At 41.6% G+C, this 22,318-nt stretch overlaps 1 protein-coding gene across 5 annotated transcripts in view; it reads right to left on the reverse strand.

The window, feature by feature from the left end:
* Positions 1–22,318, reverse strand: part of LOC131253293 (serine/threonine-protein kinase ppk15-like) — a 75,568-nt gene that overhangs the window by 18,414 nt on the left and 34,836 nt on the right. For 3 of the 5 annotated variants that reach the window (XM_058254240.1, XM_058254242.1, XM_058254244.1), the window contains one exon: positions 12,704–12,847. The exons of 1 other annotated variant lie outside the window; for it this stretch is intronic. In XM_058254240.1, the coding sequence (XP_058110223.1) occupies positions 12,704–12,847 (144 nt within the window). Of the gene's footprint in view, positions 1–12,703; positions 12,848–13,019; positions 13,169–22,318 lie in introns of those variants that run through there. One more of the 5 variants, XM_058254245.1, reaches the window with a different exon arrangement.

The raw sequence follows: 22,318 nt of genomic DNA on the forward strand, positions 1-22,318 counted from the left end.
CCCAAAGTGGGGTCTTCCTAATGCACGTCCAATGCATGTGGGATCTTCAAAATGGCCCAGAGAGTCCCATTTAGAACTCGTCTCACATCCACAAAGAGAGTTGCACTGATGTGGGTGGTCGCCTCCATCTCTGGTACACCCAAGTAGGTCGTCTGATATCCCCATCAATGTCTTTACTAAAGTGCTAGGGAAAAATCATTTTGACAGTATTTTTTGCGTGTGGGGCATCAATGACGTGCGTGTGTGCGTGTCTATATATACATACATACATATGTAGATATATATATATATATATAAATACATGTGTATATATATGTATGTATATACATATATATACATGTGTAAAAGATACAAAAAATCCAAAACTTAAGATATCGTACGATATTATCGTCGATATCGTGCGATATATCGTCGATATCGTACGATACATTGTCGACATCGCCGATACAACCCACCCCGATTTAGATATCGCGGTATTTCCGCCTCCATTATTGTCGGAAATCGACAAATAGAGTCACGGACAGTCACGGGTGCGTTTGCAGGGGACTCACAAGTCCCACTGTAGCCAACAACCCCCGACGATAAAAAGCCGATGCCGTAGGTGGTGGAGAATAAAAAAAAAAAAAGAGGGAGAGAGAAATCGGAGACATACCTGTAGCCGGAGGTTGTAGCAGTGATCGGAGGTGGGCCATTCGACAGGTAAGTAGCCTTCTTCCTCTTTCTTCGAATTTTTCTTGATATTTTCTTCAATTTCTCGGTTCCTTCGCTGATTGGAGCATGCCTGTGCGGATTTCTCGGCGAGAAATCAGGCCGGATTTGAGGAAACGGAAGAGAAATCCTCTCCGGAACCCTCGCCGCGTGAAGGAGAGGGAAGGCTCTCGCGACGGACGGGGAAAATGAAGGAGACGTGCGGGACGGGTTGAAACAGGGATCGGTGCATCCCGTGGTTTACTGAGCACGTTCTTATCGTACTCAGTAAACTCAGTTGGGCCCACCTGTAAAGTATGTGGTCTATCCACGCCGTCCATCTGTTTTCCCATTTAAATTTAGGGGTTTATCCCAAAACTTAGAGAGGGCCAGTGGATCATACCACATGAAACAGTGGAGGTGTTTTAACGGTGGATGTTCAATTCAACTGTTTTGTAATTTGTGGCCCATTCAAACATTATATATGGTTTATTTTTGGGATAAAGCCCTGAAATTATCTAGTAAAATGAATGGACGGATCCGATAATATACATAAATCGTGGTGGACCTCAAGAAATTTTTAATGGTGAACGTCACTCTCTCCACTGTTTTCTGTGGTGGGGTCCACTCGAGCGCTGGATCTGACTTATTTTTTGGCTCACGCCCTAAAATGATCTGTTGAAATGGATGGACGGTGTGGATAGCAAAAATACATCATGGTGGGACCCACGTAACTTGGTGGCGTCACTTGAAATCGGATTGCGTACTGAGTTACTCAGTACGCTTTTATCGTACGGAGTAAACTCAGTTGGGCCCACTGTTAATGTATATGGTTTATCCACACCGTCCATCCATTTTTACTGATAATTTTAGGGGTTAATACCAAAATTGAAGTGAATCCAAAGCTCAAGGGACCATTACAAGGGAAACAGTGTGGAATAATGATTTCCACCGTTGAAATCTTCCTAGGGTCCAAATTAATTTTCATTTGTCATACAACCTGTTCATTAGATCTCAAAGACATGGATGAAGAGAAAACACAAACATCAACTTCATCCAAAACTTCTTTGGCCTCCAAAAAATTTCCAATGGTAGAGGTTCAATCAAACTGTTTCCTGTAATGTGGTCCACTTGAGATTTTAATTTGCTTCATTTTTGTGCTGTAGCTCTAAAATTATCTGCTAATATGAATTAACGGAGTGGATAAATTAAATAAATAACAGTGGACCCCACACAGTTTACTCAGTACGCTAAGGGTATTGAGTTACTCAGTACGCAATCCGCTTCGGACGCGGATTTCCTGCGAAAGGGCGCTGGAAAACTGGGTGGGGCCCAACGTGATGTTTTTAACAAATCCACCCCGTACATCAGTTTTCTGAGCTCATTTTAGTACTAAAGACCAAAAATGAGAAGGATCCAAAACTCAAGTGGGCCGCACTAGAGTAAAAGGTGGGTAGGAAAATTCCTACCGTTGAAAACTTTCTGGAGTAGTTTGTGATGTTTAAATGATTATGTAGACCGTTAAAAACGTCAATACTACTTGGATGAACTTAAAACACAAATATTAGCCTGATTCAAAACTTCTGTGGCCCACAAATATTTCAACTGTGTACCTTCAATAATCACATTTTAGGTCCACTTGACTATTGGATACGGTTCATTTTTGGCCTATCATCCTAAAAATATCTCGGAAAATGGATGGCCGGGGTGGATTTCTCAAAAACATCACATTGGGCCCCACCCAGGTTTCCAGAGGCTTTCGCAGGAAATCCGCGTCCATCCGGTTCCGCGCAGGACGGGAACGGATTGGCTACTCCCCTTGACACCAGCCCCGTGGCTGGTGTTCGGTGGTATGTGGGCCCCACCATGATGTATGTGTTTCATCCATTCCGTTCATACATTTTAAAAGATCATTTTAGCCCTTCATACTAAAAATAAGAGTGATATAAATCTTAGTGGACCACACCACATGAAAACAATAGTGATTGGATATCCAACATTTAAATCCTCCTAAGGCCTAATGTACTGTTTATCTGAAATCCAATCTGTTGATTAGGTCATAAAGACCCAGATGAAGGGAAAAAACAAAGATCAACTTGATCCAATACTTTTAATGCCCCAAAAGGTTTTTAATGGTCAAAATTCATTCAACACTGTTTCCGGTGGTGTGGTCCAATTGAGGTTTGGATATACTTAATTTTTTGGCTAAAGCCCTAACATTATCAGGTAAAATGGATGGACGGAGTGGATAAAATACATAAATCAAAGTGGACCCCACAGATTTTACTCAGTGCGCTAAGCGTACTGAGTTACGCAGTACGCAATCCGCTTCCTGCTGTAAAAGGGGAGCACTGATGCTCCTCGAGCTCCAGCTGTACGAACGGTTCAAAGGAGATCAAAGTTACATTCATTTATTTATCAGGGCCCACTGTGGATTGCTTTGGTTAGGCAATCCTAACCATTGCATGTATGGCTTAGTCAAAGGATGGCTACCAAAAAGTGATGGGGATGGGTACCATCTTGCCTGATTGACGCTCGGGATAGGCAGGGGCTCTGAGGGCCCCACCATGATGTATGGGTTTTATCCACACCGTTCATCCATTTTGTCGTATCAAAATAGGCAGATCCAAGGCTCAAGTGGACTACACTAATGGAAGAAACGGTGATGATGAAGCAAGCAGTGGAAACCAGATTAAGGAAAACCATATTAGATTTCGAGCATCCATAGGTGGTGAAATTCCAATAGCGTGAGTGTGTGGGGTTGTGTCTGTGCGTGTGTTAAAAAAAAGAAAAAAGCAAAAAAAAAAAAGCTCTAAGGCTCCCAATAAGCTTTTAACGGTGTGCGTTCAAACACCACGGTGTGGTCCACTTCATCGTGGGATCTGCCTTGTTTTGGGCTTATACGCTGAAAATGATATGGAAAAATGGATGGACAGTGTGGATAAAATCCATACATCAAGGTGGCCCCACAGAGGCCCTGCTTGTGCTGAGCTTTTGAGATACGTGGGGTAGTACCCAATCTACGTCCACAAGATATAAGACCAAATAAAAAATGAATTAGATCATCGGTTTGGTATGATTTTCACTGGGTAGTCTAGCAAATATGTTCTAGACTTGATGGACAGTTCAGATTGATTGATGGAATTGTCAAAATGCCCCACTTCAACTAGAGGCACACTAGGTTATGTTGCTATGAGCCCAGCGCAGCATTTCTAAACACAGTAATAAAAAGGTAACGTGAACGCATGGCCAAGATAAAAAAAGAAAACAAGTTTTTCCCATCTATTTTGAAAAAAATGCTCCAGCGCCTTCGGGGTACTGTAAGTTATAGTACTTCTAGTTGCACCATGATACTTGAATAGTCCAATCTATTGATCTGTACCGTCCATTAGATGCACAATACATGTCATGGAGAACCATGTAAAAATCACACCAATCGGGCAAATCTAAGCGTCCAATGCCATGTACATGTGGATGGTGCTCTATGGACTATTCCTTAAAATAATCTAACAAAATGGATGAGTGTCATGGATATACAGCACATGCCCCAAGGTGGGCCCTAACAAGTACTAATATAATATTATTTTACAGATAAAATATGTCGGGAGGAAGAGGAGGTAGGCAACCTGATATAGGGTGGACGTACGGTCGGCCCATTCCCGATAATCGATTCGGGAGTATATGTAATTTGTGTGGTCATGTATCGAGGAGTGGTGGGGTAACCCGCTTAAAGGAGCATTTAGCGGGAGGGTATCGCAATGTTGTGGATTGCCCGAAGTGCCCACAGGATGTGCGAGAACAGATGAGGACCATATTGACAAAAAATGTGAAGACAAAAGATGAACGACATGCACGGGAGAGGGAGATTAGGGAGGAGTTGGGGCGGCCACCATATGCAGGTGAGGATGATGTAGTGGATCTCGATAATGATGATGATCCCGAATACAGACGTGCAATTCAAGAGTCCATACAGGATCAGTGGGAGAGGGATCAGGATAGGAGATGGGACACAAGTAGGCCTAGATTTGAGGGGTCTATCCATGAGCGTGGTGGGGGGAGTGGAGCAGGAGGGAGTGGAGCAAGGGAGAGTGTTAAGGGTGGATCAGGGGAGGGTAGTAGGCGGGGAGGAATATGGGGCATGGGCAGGAGTAGCAGCATGCGGGTACCGGATCTACCTTCAGATCCGAGGATGTACAAAGAGGCAGGAGGGACACAAAAGAAAATAAAAGAGATGTTTAGTGGAGGGGATGTGAGGAAAAAAGTTGGAAAATTTATAGCAAAATTTTTTATATATGATCAAATCCCCGCAAATGCCGCAGCAAGCCCGCACTTTAAAAATATGATAAGTGAAGTGCAGCGTGGGGGTGAGGGTGTGCAGCCTCCCACACCCGCCCAGATCATGGGAAAATACTTGGATGATGAACATGCAGAAATGAAGACATACGTTGATTCGTATCGGCAGTCATGGGAGATGTACGGCTGCACCGTCATGTGTGACGGTTGGACCTGACCGACGAAGATGTCGATTATAAATTTTATGGTCTATTCCAGGGGACGGGCGGTGTTCCTAAAGAGTATAGATGCGAGTAGTAAGATCAAGGATTTTAACTACATTTACAAACTAATGCACAACGTCATGCAAGATGTTGGGAGGAGAAATATTGTGCAGTTTGTTACGGATAATGGGAGTGCATTTGTTAAGGCGGGGAAGGATATTCAGAGCAAGTATCATATGTATTGGACCCCCTGCGCAGCCCATTGCATCGATCTCATGCTGGAGGCGATCGGGGATAGGCCATCGGTGAAGACTGTAATTACTGATGCACGGCTTATCACAAACTTTGTATACAACCACAGCTGGTTATTAGCCGCAATGCGCGAGAGGTGTGGTGGGGATATAGTGCGCCCTGGAGCGACGCGGTTCGCCACAAATTATATTGCCTTAAGTAGCCTTCTCAAACACAAACAAGGGTTACGAGAGCTTTTCGCCTCTCATGATTATGTAGAATGGAAAAAGAGGTTGACAAAAGTAACCTATAGAATTGAAGAGTTGGTGCTGGGAAATTCATTTTGGGATAAAGTGCGTGGTGTTGTGGGTATTATAGAGCCTATTTATGTGGTGTTGAGGATGGTGGATAATGAGACAAATCCGTCGATGGGGTCGTTGTATCCGTCTATACAGCTGATGAAAGAGGCTATCATGGTTAAAGCTCCCAATGCATATAAGTGGGTGCATGCAATAATAGACGATCATTGGGAAATGACGCTTTCTCACCCACTACATCAGGCTGGTAAGTACCTATATGGATTTTTTTTCCCATATGCAATAATAAATGAGGGTTGTATTGATGTGTATATGTTGGTTTTCAGCATATTTCCTAAATCCCAAATACCACTACAGCCGGAACCTCTTCGATGATAATTCTTTAAAGAGGGCTGTGCATGAGGTGTACGATCACTTATTCCTCGACTGTCCAGGGAAAGGCACCTTTGGTAGTGAGGTAAATACGTTCCGCACTTACATTCTCCTTATCTTCATCTCAATCATTAAATACTTATTCTAGTTGCTATACACCATCAACAGATTGTTAAATTCCGTGAGGCAGTTGGGATGTTTGGGTGTCACCCTGCAGTGAAGTCAAGGAACGCCATAATGCCATGTGAGTCACTGTAGTAAACTTAACTTTTATATTATTTTGAAAAATCTAGGATAATGAAATAATCTTATGATATACAGGCGAATGGTGGTCCATGTATGGGACTGACTATGAGGTTTTATAACGATTGGCTGTCCATGTGCTTGCATAGATAGTGTCCTCGTCACCCTGTGAAAGGAATTGGAGTACATTCTCCCTTATACATACAAATAAACGTAATAGAATACGGTATGAGAGGCTTCAAAAGCTAGTGTATTGTCACTACAATATGAAGTTATGAGAGAGGTTGCTTCACTCGGAAGGAAGAAGAAAAGCACAGGAAGACCCACTGGACCTGATGACGATCGGACAGCATGCATATGTTGAGGATGCGGAGGATGACCTAGTTTACCAGTGGGTTAGGTCGGATGACTTAGATACCTCGGATGGGCGACCAGAGTCACATATTGCGGCAGAAGCAGAGACACAAGGGATTAATGTTGACAAACATGTGGAGCAGCAGAGGTCTCCCGATGAGGCATTCGACCCATTAACGAGGAGTCCGGAGGGCAGCCCGTGGCAGTCACTATCACGCGGGACACGTGGCGAGGAAGCATTATCTGACACCGAGACTGAGTAAGAGAGTGATGCAGGAAATGAGTCTGGTGATGATGATGGCGGCGATAAGGGTGACAATGACTCTGATGACAATAAGGATGATGATGATGGTGGTGGTGGTGGCGACGGGGATGGTGGCGACACGGGTGGGAGTCAGGATAAGAGGCCTCTTAGCCCTTTTACCGGGGAGGAGAATTTCGATCATTCCACGCAGGACCCTGACCATGGTTCTCGTCCAGGAGAACCACGACCTCGTCTTGTTTACAATAAAACATACACGCGTCAAAAGCTACTGCAGAAAAAGAAGACTCATAAACTTTCAGATTTTGAGGAGGAGCTGCTAGCAAAATGCATGAGGGACACAAGCGTTCGTGGCAAGCGAGGTGGCTCTAGATTTGGATCACGGACGAGGGAGGGGAGCTCGAGTTACAGGCCACAACATGAATCTGGATCACAAACACTGGAGAGTAGCTCGAGTTCTGTGCCACAGTATGGGCATGGATATGGACCTAGTGGATATGCGACGAGTGACTCCAGCAGTTACGGCACATCATTTTTCAACCCTGGTCAGGAGTTCACTTCTGCATATGGGCAAGGATATGAGCAGCAGTATGGATATGGCCAACAATATGGATACCAAGGAGCTTCATATGTGCCCTTCCCAGATCCATATCAGTTACAGACTGTGACGATTACACAGTACCCACAAATGGGCGTATTGATTCAGTTTGGAGAGGATGAGTACCAGCGTTATGTAAGGGAGTATCTTAACTGGTACCACTCTACTATGACTTGGGCACAATATTGTCGAATTATGGAGCAGCAGTACTATGCCCAGCCTCGTCGAGATGGAGATGATGATTACGAGCCACCACGCAACTCTATGTGGGTCGAGACCACAACTAGTCCCTATCATTGATATGTATATTTATCAAATTTTACTTCTTCAGTTCTTATTTTGCTTTTCAATGAATTGGTTGTGTTTTCATACATGACTATGATATATTTATAAATATCATCCATTCAATTTAAATATAGTTGCATTAGTTCAGTTAAACACCGCATAACTTAGGACCCTATACAAAGGAAATTTATTATGTGCATATTTTTTTGAGATATTATGATTTAAAAGTATGTATTAAGGGCTTTTTTAACAATCCCCAAAGTTCCATTAAAAATTCAACCATTTTCCCAATGTTTCCCAAAATGTGGGATAAATTATGCGATACAAATGATATATCCCGTGCGATAACCGATACATATCTGTATTCCAATGATGCGATACATTGTGCGTGTCTATATATACATACATACATATGTAGATATATATATATATATATAAATACATGTGTATATATATGTATGTATATACATATATATACATGTGTATATGTATATATGTATATACATACATATATGCATGTGTGTGTGTGTGCATGTGTATACATACATATATACATATATGTATGTATATGTGTGTGTGTATGTATATATATGTATGTATGTATACATATATGTATATATATGTGTGTGTGTGTGTGTGTGTGTGTGTGTGTGTGTGTGTGTGTGTAGATTGAGGGAGAGTGTTGAAGTTACTGAACATCTGCATCATACAACCCAATTGGATGATGTGCGTGTCTATACATACATACATACATAAATATATTAGTTGAGGGAGAGTGTTGAAGTTACTGAACATCTGCATCATACAACCCATTTGGATGACTGTAATACACGGTCCATCTTTACTCTTTTTTCTAGCATTGAAGTCCCTCACTTGTCACATTTGAGAGTCTTAAGATGCAATGGTGCATATATCAATTTGTAAAAAGTGAAGGGAATTTTCGGCATTTTCGTTTTTTTGTTTTTTAAACTCAAGTCATTAAAAGCAAGGGAGGATGGGTCATAAACTACAAAAAGAAACTAGAAGACGATACAGTTTTCTAAGGCAATTCTAACAAACAAACGTCAATGTGGTTATGATGCTCCGAACTTTCAAAACCCATAGCACTGAGTTGGATGCTTGCATAAGGATAAAGGGATCTGCCTTCCTCAAGATCTCCAGATTGTTCAGAGTTCTGAACTCTAGACGTGCGGGTTATTTAAAATTTAGGGTGAAGTGGACTTACCCGCTAGGCTACAAATGTAACTTCCTATTGTTGGAAATACTTTTAACATGATTAAACTAATGAATACTGATCAACCCTTCATGAACTGGTATTCTAGGATTTTTTGGTTTAAGAGTATTCCCTCTTACTTGGTCCCCTGTAACATTCAATACTCACACCTGTACTAGATAAACTTAGCAGCATGGAGATTTCCCAAAACATTTGTATGGTAAACACTATCACAGATTTCTTTAAGGGTCCATATCCCAGTTTAATTCATATGTTGGTTTTCAATTCATTTCTGAAATCAATGAAAGCATTGACATGAAGATCGTTCGCCATTCAACATAATTTTTTATTGGTGTAAAGGTCACAATGCTGTCCCAAAAATAATTTGAAAACCTCTAAAGCTCAAATGCTGTCCCATACATTCAGGGGTGTGATTCAAGAGTATCCAAGACTAAATAAATATGTTTCAATAGATTTTGCTTCCTATGAAATATGGACATTGGGTCTCTTGGTATGTGATTCTGCAACAAAACAAACCAGCCAAGTAGTAATCTTTCCAGTGCAATGCTATCTTATCAAAGCAGCAACAATGACAACGTCTTCACAAATCTAGCCATGGGGATTTTCATTTACCCCATTGGAAATTACTACAAAATGCACCCCTTCCAGTTTGTATATATGGTAGTATGGCTACAACATGAAATCCAAAATTTCCAACCTCTAACATCTATCCAATGTGCAGGTCCTGGATCAGGGGGATCCTTACTCTTGCTTGGGTGGTAGACTTTGAGGAGTTTCAACACCCGGTCAAGGGTTCGAGTATCCATAGGTGGTGAAATTCCACTGTGGCATGTGTGCGTGGGGGTGTGCATGCGTGTGTAAAAAATAAAAATACAAAAAAAATAAAAATAAAAAAAGGTCCTAGATTAGGGTAAGAAGACACAAAGCTAAGATGAAGATGTCAAAACACAAACACCTGTAGCTGTAGAATATCAATTGAAGATAGTCGACGAGACATCGAGTGCCAAACCATGATTCATGAAATATACAAGGTGCACAAACCGGTGACGCCAGGTATTCCATAATGGTAACGGTGGCCGTAACAGCCACCACCATGACCTTTATGATACGGGCTGTAACGGCCATAACAGTCTTTTTTTTTTTTTAATTACTGGAAAAAAAAAAAAAAACCTCAAAAAACCTGTATCGGCCCTGTAATGGACCGTTACGGGTCATTTTTTTCCGTAACGGCAATTACAGCTGTTACAACCCCATAACATGTAACTGTTGCCACTGTTGCCCTTACCTAACGGCCTTTATAGCCTCAGTCAATAAACCGGTTATTTGAGTGGGCATTTTCCCATTGCATATAAACGGTTGGCAACATTTTGATTTGAAACGACCATTAACAAATATCATGGAAAAGCTAAGAATCCCTAGGGAGGACTTTTTCACTGTTGCTCACTAATGTTGTCTAACCTGATGAACGGTGTGGATCTCTAAAGGTGGCCCCAATATCTGCCAAATGCTGGCTCAATGTGTTTATGTTGTACTTTTCTATCTGTACAAGACATGATGATTGGATCAGGCCAATGGGCCAGACCATTCACCACAAGCCAACCCAGCCCAGCCCTCAAGTTGCCTCTAACCCGAGATAGGGTGTGTATTGGCAGTAGATAGGGTGTGTGGGGGCCACCATGTTGTACATCCTTCATCAATGGGATGTATGTGTTTTAATCCATGTCATTCATCCGCATATCATATCACTTAATACAAGCTCGCCAAATGGATGGACGGTTTGGATTCAACACATATCTCGTGATCAGACCCACATGTACAATAGCTATATAGCTGGTTTGATGTACACCAGCCAATCAGCTTACCACTTGTATAGCAGCTATAATAGCTGATTGCGCGACATGTCAATACAATTATGTATTGGAAGTATGGTGAGATACGTCACCAGCAGCTATGTTTTAGTGGTTGACTTTAATACAACAACTATTTAGTTGGTATACATCACGTGGATTCTAACAAGTGGGTCTTATTGTACGGAAATCATCAATGAGATGCAATGGATTAACGGTGTGGATTTAAACATATATGGGCCCACTTATCAGAATAAGAATGTGTGTACTTAGCCATTCCGTTTCTCAAATACATCAGCTAGTGGTGTATTTCAATACAACAACATCAGCCACTAATAGCTATGTTGTATTTCAACACAACAACATCAGCCAAACCGATCTCCACGTGTGCTTAAGATATGGCATAATGTAGAACAACCATTATGACCACCCCCCCCCCCCCCCCCCCCACGTGTACGAAAGCTATGGTACGATGCATATTTGTGGTGTACACGCATGTGGTACATCATGTGGACCAATCCATAAATCAACAAAATGGTATACATGATCCAATACCATTTGAAAGCCTTGGATTCCAATCCAAAAAGAAAGGATGAGCCACTTACCTTTTTAGATGAAAATAATCGGAGATCCGCCATTGAATGCTCTGATACCACTGTAGGGAAGCACAGAAGATGAGCCCTCAAGATCTGACGGTCTACACGAGTTTTGGAACCCTTACAAAGCAGAAGATTGACGCTCCAACGGTCCACCTATCTACTACTGGAGCAGATGGATCTATTCACACCTCTGATCCTACGGTATAAGTGACCCTGGATTGCGATCTATAGATTAGATCGTCCCAAGGACAAGCCAAAATGGACAGACTACTGTGCACACTATATCTCTCTCCATATACTCTCAATATTTCTTATGATTGATTACGAGAGAGAGTCCCATCCTTTATATAGGAAGGAATGAGAGTTTGGATGAGATTGGATGATACCATATCATCCGATCACATCCCCATCTCCCAGCAAAAATCAAATTCATATTTGAATTTGAAATTTAACTAAAAAGAAGAGGCCGGAAAAGGCATGGGACATACCCACTAGTGATTGCTCACCAGTGGGCCCCACTGGCCTATGTCCAACAGTTATCACAACCACACCTAAACATAATAGGCTAATAAGAATGGGTGTAGAATGAGAGCATTGAATTGGTTATAACCACTGCAGTTCACTAATGATAAGTGATAATCCAAATGCTACTAAAGCACCTAGGAAGGTCACCCACCTCTTATCTCCACGTAAAAGCTTAGCCAAGGGGATTTCAACAGGAACATAGTAACGTTATACAATTACGATGAACAGTCTCAAAGTACTAAATACATGGGTGATTGCATCATGCTCCAATTCAGGCTTTAGCGTTTTGGTTTTATACAGTCCAGAACATTCACTTACATATTCATCTAATAAAATTTCTCATCCATTTACTGAAATATGAGCAGCTCAACGAACAGGGAAATAATTACTTTCATAAATGATCCTCCTTAAGTTGGGACAATTTTCTAGAGTTACATATCAAAGAAAGTCCAGCTGGAATGTTCTACACTTTAATCTGGTCTATGTAATTCTTTTGTTGCATTCCTATTAGCGAAATAATTAATAAACAAAGTAAGCTGTCCAAAAATTTCATTTAACAATATTCAATAAAAGAAACAATAAGGTAGACATTATGTAACACATTTCGAGGTTTCTACTCTATTCAAGTTAAGAGAGGGAGATTGCAAAGGAACCTCATTTCTATGATAAAGATCGTAGTCACTTGTGAAATACTTGTGCGTCTCCTGTCCCCCCACTAGCATCTCCATGTCAAAAGGACCAAGCATCCCAATCATGCGTGCAAGCAACATCACTAATGAATCATTTGGAAACAGAACCTGTGGACGACAGAGAGAAACAGAAAAAGAAACACATGATTATGGTACTTTCATGGGTCTATGATGAGAAAAAGATACCTATAGAACAAGCATCATTAAAAAAAAATTTAAAAAAAAAAAAAATTCAAATAAAAAAAATAATTTTTATCATTATATCTTTATTATAGGTCACCTTGGAATGAAGAGAAGTAGGGCACAATATCATCATAATAGCATAGTCCTAGCTATTTGTAGTCAGCTTTCTCAGCATTGCTTGGCAAAGTTTCAACAACTAACTGCCCACCTGATATCAACCTCCTCAAAAGGAGAAGACATGTAAGGCTAGCTATATGAAAGGTTCCCTGATATGTTCCTTGTGCCTCTAAGTATAGTAGCTTCATTTTTCCCCCTTACCATAATGATGAAGAGGCTATTTGGTTTCTCAACTTTGCAAACCAGAAGCCCTTGTTGGTTTTTGCACGAAGTATAGATTGTTGCAAGAGCTCATGAGGTTTATTAATATCCGTGCACAAAATGAAGCAATGCCCAATGTTCGAGCAATTGGTATTGCTACAAGTTTCGCTGGTTGGAGATAAAGATATAATATCATTATCGCTGATAATATCACTGATAACTAGAAATGTGGGGGAAAAAAAAAAAAGGGAAAAACATGGGGACAATGGTGGAATTTTTCAATGAAACTTCAGAACATGCCTAAATACACATATTCGCATATTTAGGAATAAAAAAAACTTGCAAAAAGAATGCATTACATAATATGTTTTCATTTAATGGGGCCCAAAAAAGCATGTGTTGCCATAAGAAATCACTCCACGGTGGGCCCTACAAAGTTTTCCATGGTGGGCATTCAATCCCCACTATTTTCTGTGGTGGGGTCCACTTGAGCTTTGGATCTGCATCATTTTTGGGCTTGGCGTGGATAAAATACATACATCACGTGGGCTTCACAAAGTGCGACGGATGACATGCAAGAACTTAGAAATTGCAAATGTGACACAAGTAGTCAAATTAAACCGTCCAAATTATGGTACCTAGTGTAGATGGATCATGGAACCAAAATTACGGTTATTCCATCATCTAAGTAGCAGATTTATAAACATTTATTGGATGGTTAAACGGAAAATATCCAAAGGTCATGTTTCCATAAACAGGCATCCATGGATAAGAGGCTAGAATTGTTCTCTCTGCCACATGTACAATTTATGACTGGCTATGTAGCCCAAACCTTAAGAAGATTTAAATATCAGGTGGACCACACCACTAGAAACAAGGATAAATGATCATTAAAAACTTTTTATGGGCCACAAAAGTTTTGGATCAAGCTGATCTTTGTGTTTTCCCTTCATCCAGGTCTGCTTGACATTATCAACAGGTTGGATGGCAAATAAACATTTCAAAAACTGGTTTTACAATGGGCCCTTTGGAATTTTTAATGGAAAGGCACTCAATCACCATTGTTTCTTGTGGTGTGGTCCACCCAAGATTTGGATCTACTTAATTTTTGGGATCACGCCCTAAAATGGGCCGGAGAAATGGCAAGACAATGCAGATATACAACACATCATCAAGGTGGGCTCCGTGGTAAGGTAACGGATAACAACTAATCTGGTCCCCTTTTTAATATGGATCTCCTGGTTTTGGGTGCGGCTTCGGTGGATCCTCTGAGGTAGGTTAGATCCTTGACCGTGAGGCACACCATGATGTCTGTGAATTATATCCACATTGTCTATCCATTTTGAAAACTCATTTTATGGCATCATCACAAAAATGAAGCAGATCCAAACCTCAGGTGGGACCATAATACAAAAACAATGGTAATTGATCATTAAAAATTTATCGTGGGCCACAAGTTTTGGATCAACCTAATATTTGTGATGTCTCATATAGAAACAGTGGTAATTGATCATTAAAAATTTATCGTGGACCACAAAAGTTTTGGTCAACCTAATATTTGTGTTGTCTCTTCATCTAGGTCTTTGTGACCTTATCAACAAGTTGGATGGAAAATAAATGTGCTGGTGACATGGTCCACCTAAGATATGAATCTTGTTCATTTTTTGGATTATTACATAAAATAAGTTGTCAAAATGTATGGACGGTGTGGATGTAAGGCACATACATCACAGTGGGACCCACAATCAGGGATCCACTAACCTTGGTGGCCACCCAAACCGTGCCCCCGATTTCCACCTCACTTCTCAAAATAAGGGCAGAGAGGAAGTTTTTAATGGTGAGTGTTCAACGACCACTATTTCTGGTGGTGGTTCACCTAAAACTTGTATCTAATTCATTTTTTGGACCAAGCCCTAACATGAACTGGCAAAGCAAATGGGAGGTGTGGATATGATGCATGCATCGAGGTCGGCCTACGATCAGGGTCGCACCTACATCACTGGTTATGAGTCGCAACCAGGTTGCACTCCACTACCGACCGCGCTCAAAATGAAGCAGCTGATCATTAGGAAGTGACGCAGTTGATCAACGTGAGTAGCGATCGTACAAACTTCGGTCTCGACCGTCCTTTTTGCAATATAACTCGCTGCCGACCGATCCCGATACATACAAATTTGTTCGTCTATAAATTCTAAATCTGTTGAATCGATCGTATCTTTGGCGTAAAAGGAGCTGCCCTGTTCTCGTAATTTGTACATCATACCAGAGCGATACGACTGTAGTGTTTGGAGCATCAACCGATTGAATTGATGAACCTAAACACATCGTAGCTTGTGGTACCAAGCCCTTTCATATTTGCAACTCATGTCGGCCGATTCTTGTTGCTCAATATGGCAATTATTTACTCTATGTTAGGAGGCTTTTTCATAGCAATATGCCATGGTGGTTAGCCGCTTCAGTTTCTGGAGTAGTTCTCCCAGCCGATCGTTTAGTTTGGTCGAAGGATTATGACCGAGCAAGCAAGAGGCATCAGCGACAAACTTTTTCACGTTAGATGGTAGGAAACAAAAAGTGAAATCTTTCAATCCTTCCTCCAAGATCTCCTGAAGAAAAGAATCAGCACCAACACTAAGGGGAGGTATCTTGACAGCCATTACTAAAAGCTAGATTAGAAAGGATAATGGCTAAATTAGGAATCCGATATCATTTAAATAGCAAGTCATGTGAGGCCGTTATTTGTAAGTGGCACAATATTAGGATTCGCACATCGTAGTTCATGCTAGACGTGGGCGGTTAAAGCGAGAAATTTGGAAGTGGGATGAATCGTGAGAAAAGCAAGGAAGAACATGTCCAAGATGGTTAATAAAGCAGTTAAGTTGTAAAAGCTCAATAGTCATTCATTTACAAAAGAAAATTACAAATCAAAGGATAAAAGAGTTTGCAAGAACGTTTCGGCCATCCCTAGTCGTCTTTTGGCATCCCATAGTAATGCCTCCTCTTTCGTCGATGATCGAGATAATCGGCCGATGTCTTCTACTCTAAGGCGTGCTGCAGGGACTAATTTGGAGATTTCTTCAAGTGTCTCATCACGTTCTGCTCAATTATCAACCACATGTTTCCACAATGTAATCAGCTCGGCCTCTAAGGTCACAATTCTGGCCTCTTACGTTCTCAATTTCCATTTCAGCAGCTTTTGCGACAACATTCTTGGCTGCGAGCTCTTGAGCAATTTCCTGTGCGCTAGCTTTTTCGAGATCGGTCACTCGCTTTTTTGCTTCAAGACTAGTGACAATTGCCTTGGCTCGACAATATATGTCAAGCATTCCCTAAAGTTCCGGGAGAGGTGGTAGTCTGGCCGTTAGAGATGGATCCAAATGGGACATCATGCATGCCAAATCGACTAACTGGCCGATCTTGGTTATCAATTCAGTGTCAAAGGTTTTGACCAATCCTTTCTGAATAGCAATCCTTTCTGAAGGAGGTCGTGCAACTCAATTTGTAAACTCTGGAGATTGTCATGTTGGAGAGGAGACGTCGTTGTGGGTATTTCTCCAACAATGGCTTTCTCAAGAAGGGAGATCACATCGTCAACAGAAGAAGGAATGATGGAAGTTGAAGTATCGACCTCATGAACAGCCAGTGAAGGAGGTGAGGGAGGAATTGTATCAGCCACGTCCACTTTGGCCGGTTCATTAGGTGTATCGGCCGAAACAACTTCAGGCTATTAATCTGCATCAACTGGTAGTCGTTCTAAAACTTCAACGCAAACTTGGTCGATCAGCTTTGCAGGAGAATCGGTTGTCGCTTCTTCTTCGGTTATGACCCTTTCAGTTTCGTTCGATCGATCAAAAACTTCTATCACCTCGGTCGCAATAGGCTCGGTCAGAGCCAGGATCTCCCTTATCACTATGGGTGACGAAACCATGGCTAATTTGAAAGGTTGAGTAGGAGAGATTGAAACTCTTTGCTGCACAACTAATACTGACAGAGAAGGAACCTGCAGGGAATCATTAGTGTCAACTCCAGGTGAAGTATCTTTTGTGTTGGTCATCGTCTTTGAATCCAAAGGTATTGCTATCGTAGAAGTCAGAGTAGGATCGTTGAGAATCACAGGAGTGATCACGGTTGTAGCTATTGTGGTCGTCGTTTCTGGGATCTACGGTATAATTGCAGTCAATGGGATTGCCAGTATTAGCTGCACACTCCGTTCTTGGACTGTCATTGCCATCTCCTTAGGTAATTCTCCAGTCACTGAAAAGAATCAAGCAAAGGATGTGAGCATATGAGTGAAGGTATCAGTCTAGGGAAAGACATGAGCAAATGGTTTCCACCTAAATTAGACCGAATCGCCTGTCTAACTGGCAGACCTCTGACAGCTTCAGGATTTTTTATTATAGTTGCTAACGGCCGAACAGCAGTAGGAAATGGCGGAGGTTGGGGACAATAAGGCTTGAGATATCTTTCAAACGGAAGGTTAGGATCATTCAATCCATTTGTAGCTTTGGTCTAGTTGTTCCAGGATTTGTTAAAATGAGTCTCCTCATGTTGTTTTATGCCCTCGGCCATTTCATAGGAATAATCAGCCATGCTAAAGTCAGGCCGGTACTTTAAAATAATTTTCGAAGGCCGCTACGGTTTCAGCCGAAGAAGTGTCCAATGATTTTCTGGACCTTGACAGTGATTGATTTTTTATCGTTGGGGAAGGTTTGGAAGGAACTGTTTGTTGTAAAGAAAGGATAGGAAATTTTGAAGGAGGACTAATACCTCCTAAGTCGGAAATCTTCCTTTGGGCCATCTGTGGCCGAGCAGCTACCAAAATGTTGAGGTGTTCTTGAGTGATATGTGGAACATTTGGATATGGGGGTTCGACTACCAATGTAGAAACTGCATTAGTCCGTCTTGTCTTCACTCTTGTCGTCCTTTTAGCAGTAGTAGTAGGGACAGCGGGGAGAGCTCTCTTCTTATTCTCCGCTAAGCCTGGAAGAGAGCAGAACTGATGTAAGAGTTCTTTGGTACTTCGACTGCCTAAAAGCTTGGCATATTGGCGCTTCCACCAGGATATAAAGTTATCCAGCATTGTCGGGTGTTCTGGATACACTGGCATCTAAAGAGTGACTGCTTCTTTGAGATAAGACAAGTTAAGGGATGCGTAAAATTCCTTGTCGATAACTATCACACCGCCAAATAGAGGTTGGTTATTAGTTACGTGAATAAGAGGACAGGGGATGTGCTGTACAAAGCCCAACTATCGGGCGAACAGAGAAGGATGATACTATTCAATTCCAGCTTTTGCGTTTTTCCCTTTCTCAATAACGCCTCCGAAAGCCAGATCTCGACCAATAACAAAGCAATTCCAATCATGATGAAGCTAACAGACCACATGTTCATTAGTAGGGTCAAACTATCCAGTAAGCCATTCCAGGCCGTAAGCATTTGTCTTTGCGAAGGGCACGAAGGACGTACTGTTGTTAGAAAGACTAAGAGAGAAGAATTCTTGCAGATATGCAGCAACAGTGGTAATCTCTATGGGGATATGCATAATTTGGTCGCCATAGGAAGAAATATATGTTCCTGTTTGAAGAATTGTGGCCGAAAATACGCAACGAACCACATTTGTGCAAGCTATATAGGGCCCCTAGCTGAGTATAATCCTCTCGAATTAACTTCATAGAGACATCTGTACAAATGGCTGAGATGAACGACGTTAATGCTATTCACTGACCTTGGACAAGGCTTTCAGCCAAAGCAACGTACTCGGTCGTGACTTGTTGAGCATTAACGCATAGGAGATGTTGGGAAATCTAAAAAAGGAGGAAAGCGAGATGCTCGAGTTTTTCGACCAGTCCTATAAGTTTGCGTAAGAGTTCATGAAATTGGTGTACCCTTCAGCACTCTTGTTAGGAAAATTCGTGTGTTGTCCAGCTTTGGCTTTCGCATGGTAGGGCATACCGAAAGCGGTAAGTTCGGTAAGATGGCAAATGTCCTTGATGGAAATACTCATCGGCCCGCAACCGAACATAAAAGTGTTGGTGGAGATGCTCCAAAACGATGTTAGGGATAGAAGAAGAGGGATATTGGAGAGATATTCGGAAACAGAGGTTTTAATACATTCGAAGATACCTAGTTCTTTCCATAAATTTCCGAATTGGGCTGATACTCTGATGAACCAATCTTCCCATCCAGGAAGAGGTTTCGGCCATAACCTCGGAAATTTGAATGCATTCGTTGTATCGGGTATATTTCTGGATTGAATCAAGATATTACTTCCCAAGCAAATTGGGAAGAATGGATCTAGAAGTTGTAGCGATTCAGCCAAAATATCTGGAGAAAATGAGGGACCTAAGCCATAAGCATCCTCATGAATCGAAGACTTGAAAATTATGTCTTTCAAACAATGGTCTGCAAAGAGATCCATCACGGACATGATGTCTTTTTGGTCGAAAGAGGGTCCAGATGAAGAAGCCATAATCGCAAAAAAGAGATAAGAGTAAAGGAAGAAAAAGATAAGAGATTGTATGAAGTTCGAATATAAAGCCACACACACACACACACACACACACAAGGAGTTAGAGGCAACATTAATTAGGAGGCACACCTCTTCTAGTAGAACGGCTCTTTTTTTTACGACACATGTCTATTTGAGACACATTTACCGTTTTATATCAACGTGATTGATGCTGGTGATAGGAAACACGTGTGAACATTTAATATCTACTCAAATGTTGCAGCCCTTTTCTCCAAAAAGATAACGACGAGGGGGGCAATGTTCATACCCTATTTCAACCAGATCCTGTTTCTGTCAAACTCGTGTGAGTCACACGTGCACAAGGTTAACGGTCGAAGAATTATTCTAAGAATGTGCGATCGAATCTCAGAAGAATGCTATCACATGTCGTGCACGCCATAAGCAATCATTGTGGCGCGACCGAACTCAAGTGTTTAAACAAATTGGTTAATCAGTGGTTAAGTTCATGTAGATTCTGAACGGATGTCAAACGTCTAGGAATGCAAGATCGTGGGAAGAATCTGGAAGCAGAGTAAGGGCAGAGGTAGTTATAGTAACCATCAGATCATGGAAGGATCCATAATGGTTGGATCAAAGCTATAAATAGAAGAAGATTTCAGCAGGAAAAATCATCTCATACCAACCCAAACAAATCAACAAATCAATTAGCTATCAACTATCCTGTTGAATTTACATTTCATAGTGTAATCGCTACTTTTATCAAGTAATTTCTTTCCTTTAGAGTAATCATTTACTTATCACATTTACTTGCTTTCTTTAGCATAATCCTTTAGAGTAATCATTTACTTGCTTTCTTTAGCATAATTCATAGCGTAAACACAATAGTCGATAGTTGTAACTGTAGTCTAAGTACTCACTAGCAGTTGATTTTGATTTTTCGCTTTACATTCCACTCTTCATGCATTAAGGAAGTCGTTTTGTACAAAAGGCAAGGAGAAACCCATCATCAGAAGACGAACCCCACTATCTAACTATCGCCAAATCCATTTACACTTTGAACAACTGGCTGAATAGGCGACCAATCTCCTCAAATCTCAGTCATACTCGGTGTCTATCTACTTTGGCGCTCGGGGTCATTGTTGTTCGGTTTAAATTAGAACCGCAATCCCAATTCTGGCATGCCCATGCACTCGTCACCTGTGCTGGAGAAAGGAACGTCAAATCAAGGGCGAACACACCCTTCAAATCTAGAGGAACAAATTCCCTGAGACATCCTAGATCTACATTGCGTGCAACTTACACCATGGAAATTAATTTTCGACGGGTCGAGGATGCATGAGTGTCTGGAGCAGGGGTCGTATTGATTGCCCCCAATAGAAATCAACAAGAGTTAGCATTTTAGTTAGAATCTGAATGTACTAACAATCAAGCAGAGCATGAGGCTATGATAATCGGCCTAGAATTGTTACTGGAATTACGAGCGAAGAAGGTGATGATAATTGGTGATTCATGACTGGTAATAAATCAGATGGCGGGATCATTCAAATGTACCAGCCCGTCATTGTTACCATATTACGTTGTAGCAATCCAACTAATCGACCGATTCGAGGAGGTCAAATTGATGCACATTGCCAAAGAATACAATGCAAACACCAATGAAATGACACAATTAGATGCAAGCCTAGAAGCGCATGGAGGGGATCGGTCGATTGGTCAATCACGGTCCAGAGAAGGTCTTTGCCTTCTATTTCTAGAGGGAGAATATAATGAAAATCTGCCAAATATAGGTGGAGGAAAATGATTGGAGAACCCCCTTCATGAGATACCTGCAAAACCTACAAGTTAAGGCCGATAGAAGTATACGAAGATCGTCCACAAATTACGTGATGGTCGACAATGAGTTACATAGAAAAGGAGCCGATGGACTGTTGCTTCGGTGCCTATCTAAAAAAGAAGCTATGATGGTCATGGAGGGTGTTCATGAAGGAATTTGTGGGGCCCACTAGGCAGGAAGAAAGATGAAGCTTACACTAAGATGCTATGAGTATTTCTGGCCAGAAATGATGGCCAATTGCGTTCAGTATGCGAAAGGCTGTGAAGCCTGCCAAAGGAGCGGGCTGGTCTAACACGTACCCGTGACCGAGTTGCACCCAATAGTAAAACCTTGGGCATTTAGAGGGTGGGCAATAGACCTGATCAGTCAGATTCATCCACCTTCAACCCGAATTGATACATTAATTATAGTAGCAACCGATTACTTTACCAAATGGGTTGAAGCGAGACCTATGAGGAAAGTCAGTCACGAGGAAATTATTGGCTTCATCGAAACTAATATTGTCCATTGGTTTGGAGTGCTAGAATCCATTACCATGGATCGAGGAGCTGCCTTTTTAGCCAAAGAAGTGCGAGCGATGGTCGATCGATACGGTATAAAAATCCTGCATTCGACCCCTTATTACGCCCAAGCTAATGGTCAAGACAAAGTCAGTAAGAAAGTAATCAAGAATATCCTGAGGAAGATGATACGAGGGAACCCATGGGAGTGGCATATCAAATTATCGGAGGCCTTATGGGCTTACAGAGTGTCGCCCTGCATGAGCACTGGGGTCAGT

Source organism: Magnolia sinica, chromosome 8 (genome assembly GCF_029962835.1).
Source record: "Magnolia sinica isolate HGM2019 chromosome 8, MsV1, whole genome shotgun sequence".
In the NCBI taxonomy this organism is placed as follows: domain Eukaryota; kingdom Viridiplantae; phylum Streptophyta; class Magnoliopsida; order Magnoliales; family Magnoliaceae; genus Magnolia; species Magnolia sinica.